Genomic DNA, 8,718 nt, shown 5'->3' on the forward strand with positions numbered 1-8,718 from the left:
CCCAGGAGCGAGAGTACGGCTATCTCTCCTCCTGCCAGCAGGATCGGGTGTCCCAAGCGGCTTGCCTGAGGTGACAGAGGGCTGAGCTGTGCTGCAGAGAGGATCCGGTGTGCCGAGGACCAGCAGAGTTGAGAGGGGTCGAGTTTCAGGAAAGCATTCCCATTTGTACTGCAAACTGCCCCCTGGGGGTCTGCCTAGAGAAAGAGGGGACCACTAAGGTCTCCGATGCAGGAGAAAAAGTAAAAGGGGGTGCCAGTGTTGACCCTGAAGAGAAGCAGAGAGGGTGCCAGTGCGTGGACCCTGAAGTGCAGAAAGGGTGCCAGAGTGTGGACCCTGAAGTGTAGAGCGGGGGCCTAGTGAGAGGACCCTGAAGTGTGGAGGGGGTGCCTAGTGAGAGGACCCTGAAGTGTGGAGGGGGTGCCTAGTGAGAGGACCCTGAAGTGCAAAGGGGGCGCCAGTGGTTGGGCCCTGAAGTGTTAAAGTGCACAGCGCGCAGTGTACAGTGTTGAGAGTTGCAGCAGTACAAGCAGCTACAGGAGCTACCTCAGTCAGGAAGGACTGGAGGGAGCTGTATGCAGGACTTTTGAGCTACCCAGAGTGTCAAAAGTCCTGCATAAATTTAGGCCAAAATGTATTCGATTATATGTCTTTGGTAAAAAAAAAAAAAAAAAAAATCCCAATAAGTGTATAATAACTGGTTTGTGTAAAAGTTATAGCATCTACAAATGATGGTGTATATACTGGAATTTATGCAGCTATAGAGGCTATACTGTAATGGCAGGGATCATAGTGTCACTGTGATAGGGTGGCGGGCAATCTGGCACTAACAAACACTATCTGGGAGAGCCACTAACTGACATCGCTAGTGACACTAATACTGTACAATGACACTGTAGTAATGACACTGTAGTAATGACACTGGCTGGGAAGGAGTGAACATCTAGGGGCAATCAAGGAGTTAACTGTGTGCCGCTTTTACTTCTTCACAGGGAGAAGAAACAGCTAGATAGTTCTGTGTTTTTAAGTGATTGGACACAGCCGATCAGCTGACTTCAGCCAAAGTCATTGGCTGAAATCAGCTGCCAAACTCATACTGTGTTCAATCACAGTACTGGTTAGCAGGAGGCGCACAAACCCAGACGCAAGGCAGCAACATACAGATACGTTGTCTGGCCTGCTTGTGCCGCCCACCCACAGTAAATCTACTTTGGCGGGTGGCAAGTAGGTAAATTGCTAGTAGATTTTTTTCCCCAACTTCTGTAATAAAGATGACAGTGTTATTTGTTCTATAATGAAACCATGTAGCAAAATGGTCACCCTGTAGACAGGGTAGTCTTAGATGGACACATTGTTTTTATTGGACTGTCTGTTGATGTTGCAGAAGAGCAATCCAATACTGTTGCAGGCTGACAACACACAGCACTTTTGTGGACTAATGGGTGTCAGTCCTCACAGCTGGCTTTTGTCTAACTACTCAGATCCACCCCATCTTCCTAGTCTATTCTGTACAACATAAAGACTATGTATTTTATAGTACCAAGAAAATAACTTGGAGGGCTAATCAGGCTCCTTGATATAATATAGAAAGAGTTATATTTTTGCACTTATCAAACAGATATAATAAAACACTCTAAATAGTATATTTAACAGACCAAAATTAAGATAGTAAGAGAAGATTATGGTTGGGGTTTACACACATTTTAGGAAGTTAAAGCACAGGGTTAGGTTTTTTTTTTTTTTGGTAAAAAGTTTTAAAAGGATATTAAAGGCAGAATTTTTTTGTTTAAAAAAAAAAAAAAAGACATGCCATACTTACCTTCTATGTGGCTCTGTGGAGTGGTTTTGCACAGAGCAGCACTGATCCTCCTTCTCGGGTCCCCTGCGGGCGCTCCTGGTCCCTGCTTCTATAGCAAGCAGCTTGCTATGGGGACACATGAGCAGGCTCGCTCCTGAGCCCCTAATCTGTGTGTCCGTTCATATGTGGAGCGCAGCTTGGCCCTGCTCTCTGCTAATTGGCTGACTGGCTGTGATTGGGCCTGGAGCGCCAGTGAAGGACCCTAGAAGAGGAGGATCGGGGCTGGTCCGTGCAATACCATTACACAGAGCAGGACATACCATGCTCCAGAAAAATGATTTGCATGGCAGGGCAGAGATACCCCTTTTTGTCCTAAGTGTAACAGGGGCCCGGCTAACCTGATTCACATGTTTGTTATGGAGATGCCCTCAACTCCACCGCTACTTAAAAGGTATTTTTAACCTATCCAACTAATGAGTACTGGGAGAAGTGGAGGTGCTGTGGAGTTACCATTTTTACAGACCCAATGACATTGGACCACTGATCTGAGCCTGGATGTGTGCATTATACGCCCAGAGTCTGTCATCTTAACACATGCCCGTTTGACCACTCCTAACCGAGGGTTAATTGTTTTAGAGCACATGGTGTTGTACTGTTTGTGGATCAGAGTCCCTTGGTGCTGGATTCCCTTCTATTTTTCAAACAACTGGTTTCAACACATGAAAAGATCTATTCGTTGTGGACTTATGGACTGTTCTTGGGGTTAACCTTTGACCTTCTATTTGCACAGATACATTATTTCTTTGGTTTATTTATATGGCACTGTAAACTTTTTTTTATTTTTATTTCTATTTATGGTCTTATCTTACCTATTGTACTGGCTGCCTTCATTGACTAACCGTGGTTATTTTTGGTTTTAATGTGATTGACAGTAGCTGGAGTCAATGGCTTCTGCTGCCATTTCAGCAATTGAAGAGGAAAAGACCTAGGAGAGCCACTGCTCATATGCTCATCTCTGGATTGAGATGAGGCTCAGGTAAGAGATAGGGTGGATGCTGAACACAGGTTTTTTTTCCGTAATGGAAAGAACGTATGAAGGTAAAAACCTTGAGTCTTTACAACCACTTTAAGCATAGTATGTATGTATGTATGTATGTATATATATATATATATATATATATATATTATGACTATTGTAAGCCTCCTTCCAGTGTTACAGTGCATTGCGAAAGTATTCGGCCCCCTTGAACTTTTTGACCTTTTGCCACATTTCAGGCTTCAAACATAAAAACATATACGGAGACTTGATTACACACAGGTGGATTCCATTTATCACCATTAGTCATTTAGGTCAACATTGGATCATTCAGAGATCCTCACTGAACTTCTGGAGAGAGTTTGCTGCACTGAAAGTAAAGGGGCTGAATAATTTTGCAAGCCCAATTTTTCAGTTTTTTATTTGTTAAAAAAGTTTGAAATATCCAATACATTTCGTTCCACTTCATGATTGTGTCCCACTTTTTGTTGATTCTTCACAAAAAATTACAGTTTTATATCTTTATGTTTGACGCCTAAAATGTGGCAAAAGGTCAAAAAGTTTTAGGGGGCCGAATACTTTCGCAATGCACTGTATATGGTTTGTCCCACTATAATACCACTTTTGCTGGAAAGCTTGGTCTGTTAAAGAAACTAAAAAAATAATCTACAAGCAGAATCAACAGCGTATAAAGTATGTTGGGTTATACAGTAGTTCCAATTTTTACTAAAAGGTCTGCATTCTTAACAAATAAACAATTCATGGTGCGTTTTACAGCTTGTCAACCTTGCAAACTTTCATGCCTTCCATATTATTCCTCCACATTCAATGGGGCGACAGGATTAAATAAGGGTCTCTCTCTTTTCACTTGCAACTTGAAAAAATTGGCCTCAAAGTCTTTCTTAGTCCCGTTAAGTACCTCCAAGCCTTGGTCCTTTATTTCCCGACCTAACTGTTTGACCTTTCTTGCTCTGAACTGTACAATTTGCGGCGTGAGCTCCAAAACGTTGGGGCACTCCTTAATTTGTCTTACAGAAGCACCTTCTTGGAGTAAATATTTCAATCGATCTTCGAGCAATGGAACTGAATAATAAATAAGAGCCGGACATTTCAGAACTAGCTGCCTTAGCTCTTCAGAGCCACAGTCAAAGGTAGTTTTTGTAAACAGAACACCCAGTTCCATGTCACTGCAAGTCATGTCAAAAATAAAACTCTTAAGCTTGGAGAGAAGTTTTAACATTTCTGCATCTTTAAAACCTAAATTCTGTAAAAATGTCACATTCTCCTTAAAAGTCAAAGAGGACTTTGAGAGCACAAATGGATCTTGACTTAACAATTTCATTAACCAAGTTTTAAAGTTTTCCTTTGTTCCTCCCAGACTACAGTAATTTTCCTTCATAGCGTTGATTGTTTTCTTATTGTCTTCTATCTGATTACAAAAGATCTGCGGAGCGCTTGTTAACAGACGGCAAACTATTTTGTTGCTGAGTCCTAGGTCTTGAAAGTACCTGATGTTGTCTTGTTGGTTTTTAAAACTCCTAAAACCGAAGAAAGAATCGGGGAACTTTTCAATAATGGTGATCAGCTCCTTATCTTTGGGACACACCAAGTTCCAGATACATTTTTGGACACTGATCTCTGCAGGCTCCTGTAGAAAAGCCTCAGGACAGGACTCTAGAATATTGGCCACTGTCATGGAGTTTGCTCCCATTCCTTTCAGGATATCAGCTGTCTCTTCTACATAGGCAACCTCCTTACAAAGAACCCAAGCTTTTAACCGGCGAATCTTTTTAATATTAATGGATAATTTGTAGAGGCTTTCAATTGTTTTTTGGTTTTCTTCTCCAAAGTTTTGCCCATCTGTACCTGATTTTAAAGCAGTATATAGCCTACTAACCCCCATTATGGGTACATAAAAATTCCTGCATTGAAAAGTGCTTCTCCGCAGCCCATTTTGGCACCTTAAAACAGTACTGGCAAAAGTCTTCAACATAACTGATTTGTAGTGTTCAAGGCAGCGATCTTAAGTTCATCCTACAAAAAAAAAAGCAGCATATAATACGGGCAGAACAAAGACAAAAACAGAAAGGCAATATACAGAGATTAAAGCCAACCGTGTGTGTGTGTGTGTAAGGACTATACTGATATACATTATACCTGTGTGTGTAAGGACTATACTGATATACATTATACCTGTATAAAAAGCAGAATGGGCACTATTGTTTCTGGACTGTACTATGGGTACAAACAACAACTAACATACACATATGTATGCCATTGTCAGGAGCAGGAGATGAGATTTTATATTGGGATGTTCTTTGGTGAAAGGTTATGGTAGTAGCAAGAAATATACAAATATATTTAAAAAGAAAAAAAATAAAGTTTTTCTTTTTTTTTACTATTTTGGGCCAGTTTTCTTTTGATAATGATAATAAAAAAAAAATCATGAGATATCCATTACCATTTACCACCAAATGAAAGCCCAATTTGTCTTGAAAAAAACAAGGTGTAATCCACTTGGATGCACAAAGTAGATGTGATGATATGTACGGTTTTACTAATACATGTCAAAGTTGCAAAATTGTGCTTAGGCATTAGGATTTGGTTTACTCTTAGGCGCAAAGATGTTAAAGTCGAGCTCCAAGCACGATAAACTTATAATTTATACTTTCCGTTCTCTCAAGAGCAACCCCTCATTATGCAAGTATTTTTTTTACATTAGACAAATGTGTTAATTTACATGATGGGGGGGATACTTCTCCTTCCGCTCAGATGTAAGGGTTGCAGGTCTCATAGACTTTAGCACTATTGCTGTATCTCTGCTCTGTTCTCTCTTTGTCTTGTGAATGGCCGGCTAGAGAGGGGATCACAGATCTGACCACAGCACTGAGGTCTATGAGAACTGCATGGCTTTCATCTGAGCGGCCCCTAGGTACAGCATGAGCTGTATTTCTCCCATCAGGTAAAGGAGCACATTTGTTCAATGTAGCAAGAAGCCTGCATGATGGGTGTGGGTTGCTTTTAAAAGGAAAAGAAAGTGTTAAATACTTAAATACCGCCTAAGGTTAAACTACAGGGCTGGATCACATATTTATACGTGGTTTGGCGATTCCAGGTAGCGGACGCGAATGCCCGCCGCCGACCACTTGCTCCTGAGGTGATTATACACAGCAGGAGCTGATCGGCGAGTACTGTGGACCTCACGTCCGCCAGCACCCACCGATCCTTCAGTACAGAGGCAGAATGGCAGTCTACCTATGTAAACAAGACAGATTGCTGTTCTGTCAGTAGGGAAGACATGAATCTTGTGTTCCTGCAAAGCAGGGACTAGGATCTATGCCTTCCCCTAGTAAAAGCACCTCCCACACAGTACACAGAAACACCAGCAAGGAACAAAGTTAACCCTTTCATCGCCTCTGATGTTAACCCACTCCCTGCCAGTGTCATTAGTACAGTGACAGTGCATATTTTCTAGCACTGATCACTGTATTAGTGTCACTGTTCCCCAAAAAATGTCAAAAGTGCCACAATGTCCGCAGCAATATCGCAGTCCCGCTATAAATCGCTGATCGTTGCCATTACTAGTAAGAAGAATAAAAATAAATAAAAACATCCCATAGTTTGTAGACGTGATACCATTTGCCAAAATATGTAGCAGAATACAATTTGGCCTAAATTTGATTTTTTTTTTTCAATTTTTTTTTTTTTTTTTTATTGGATGCATTTTTTTTTTTTTTTAATTGGATGTGTTTCAAAGCAGAAAGAAAGATTTATTTATTTATTTTAATTGTCATTCCTTTCTTTTGTTTACAGTGCAGAAAAAGAAAAAACACAGAGGTGATTAAATACCACCAAAAGAAAGCTCTATTTGCATTAAAAAAGTGAACACATTTTATTTGGGTACATTGTCGCACCACCGCACAATTGTCAGTTAAAGTAACGCAGTGACGCATCGCAGGTGCAGTGGTTAACCATGGTCATTTTATTGTGCTCAGAGTTGGGTTATAGTTTGCCCAGGCGTCTTGCAACCCTGTGTAGAACAGAGCTCAGACTGGGAGAGGGAGGAGCAGCATAAGTAGGGTATTACTCAAAAGTGGAACTTCCGCTTATCTGTCTCCCCCCCCCCCCCTCCCGCGCCACATTTGGCCCCTTTCAGGCGGGAGGGGGGGAGCAGGTACCTGTTTTTGACAAGTACCCTGTCCCCACTTCCGTCGGACCTCGCCGCATCGAGGTACATCAGAGGTTCGGCCCCCCTCCTCCTCCCTTTGCTTCCAGGCCAATTACAGTGCGCAGCGCACTTTGGGCATGCGCAGTAGCGACCCGGCTGTTAAGCCACGAGGCATCACTGCTGGGTTCCCTTACCGGCAATGGCAGCGGGAACACCTGACAGCCTATGGAAACATCATCTGTGGTGCGGACATCACTGGATCCCAAGACAGGTAAGTGTCCTAATATTAAAAGTCAGCAACTACAGTGTGTAGCTGTTAACCTTTAATTTTTGGAGGGAACACCGCCTTAATTGTGCTGCAGTATAAGGCCCCTTTCACACATGCAGACCGTTCAGATCCGCCTGTCAGTTTTTCTGGCGGATCTGAACGGCTGCCTCATGCATCTCTATGGGGCAGCGGATGTCAGCGAAGACATGTCCGCTGACATCCGATCCAATCCTGTTCGTCAAATCCGGACAGATGGAAACCCTATTTTCATCCGTCTGGCGGATCAGATCGGATGAGAACGGACAGGCGAACTGTTCTTATCCGATTCCCCCATAGTAGACAGCGGGGATCTGATACCTCCGTCTCCGCACACAGTATACACAGAGTAGAGACGGAGCTGTCATCTGCCTGCTCAGCGGGGATCGATCCCCCGCTGAGCAGAACGGTTCCGTAGACGGAACGGATAGGTGTGAAAGGGGCCTTAGAGACGTAAAGGTGGGAGGAGAGAGCAGAATGACAGAGAGAGGTGAGCTCATTAGTTTGCGGCTTCACTTTTGGAGGAAGAAGGGGAGGGGCAAAGCCTGTAATTGTTATCTAATGGTGGTAGAAGAAAGTGAGATCTCCTGCCCTGATATAGAGGACTGTACTGTGTAAATCTCAGGTCTGGATGAACAAACACACACATCATCCTATGGCAAGCAAACCACCCCCTTCTATGCATTACACATGTGTGCTTAGCTGTTTGACTGGAGTTGTGTACTGCACAGACACATGGCTGATTCCTCCTGCTACACTGACAGATCTAAAAAGTACACTGAGCTATGCATTGTACACACTGATATCTGTAACACACCGACACCTCGATGTACTATACTGTTACCTACTGCACAGCAATCAGTGATCTCACCTGTCCCCTCTGTCCCCTGTCACCGGGCTTTACTGGAACTACATACAGTACTCTAGGCTACACTCCGATTGGTCAGGACCCTTTAAACCCCGGGTTATTCTGGGAACTGTAGTTTCCTGGTAAATGCTGCCAATAGGTGCGGAGGGACGAGCACACTACAATCCCACATTGCATTGCGCTTTGCTTTACTAATAGTGACTGAGTTGTAAGCCTTCCTTCTAAGATTTTAAAACTTCCTTGTAAGAACCAAATCCTTCTCCGTTTCTAAGGCGTGGTTGTGGCCAGCTATTGTTAAAATTAGCTTTTTATTTAAGCTGCCCTTTACATGATATACCTCTTCAAAGATGGCTGCAGCGCTGTCCAGATATCTGTGAGGTGATAGGGTATGCATAAACATGTGACATTTCAAGCCTGGTTGTTTCCAGATTGTGTTGAGGGAGCTGTGTACTGTGTTGTGTATTCTGTATTTTAACCACTTTAAGACCGGAAGTTTTTCCTGCTTAAAGCGGAGTTCCAGCCTTTTCTGTGTTTATTAAAAGTCAGC

At 42.8% G+C, this 8,718-nt stretch overlaps 1 protein-coding gene across 1 annotated transcript; it reads right to left on the reverse strand.

Moving 5' to 3' along the window:
• Positions 1–3,640: 3,640 nt before the first annotated feature.
• Positions 3,641–8,189, reverse strand: MTERF2 (mitochondrial transcription termination factor 2). The gene is made up of 2 exons (XM_082256009.1): positions 8,175–8,189; positions 3,641–4,865 (listed from the first exon to the last, which is right to left on the reverse strand). The coding sequence occupies exon 2, from the start codon at positions 4,822–4,824 to the stop codon at positions 3,643–3,645; it is 1,182 nt and encodes a 393-aa protein (XP_082112135.1). The 5' UTR covers positions 4,825–4,865; positions 8,175–8,189; the 3' UTR covers positions 3,641–3,642.
• Between the last annotated feature and the right edge of the window lie 529 nt (positions 8,190–8,718).

This window comes from Pelophylax lessonae, assembly GCF_965119305.1.
Source record: "Pelophylax lessonae genome assembly, chromosome: 4".
Lineage (NCBI taxonomy): Eukaryota > Metazoa > Chordata > Amphibia > Anura > Ranidae > Pelophylax > Pelophylax lessonae.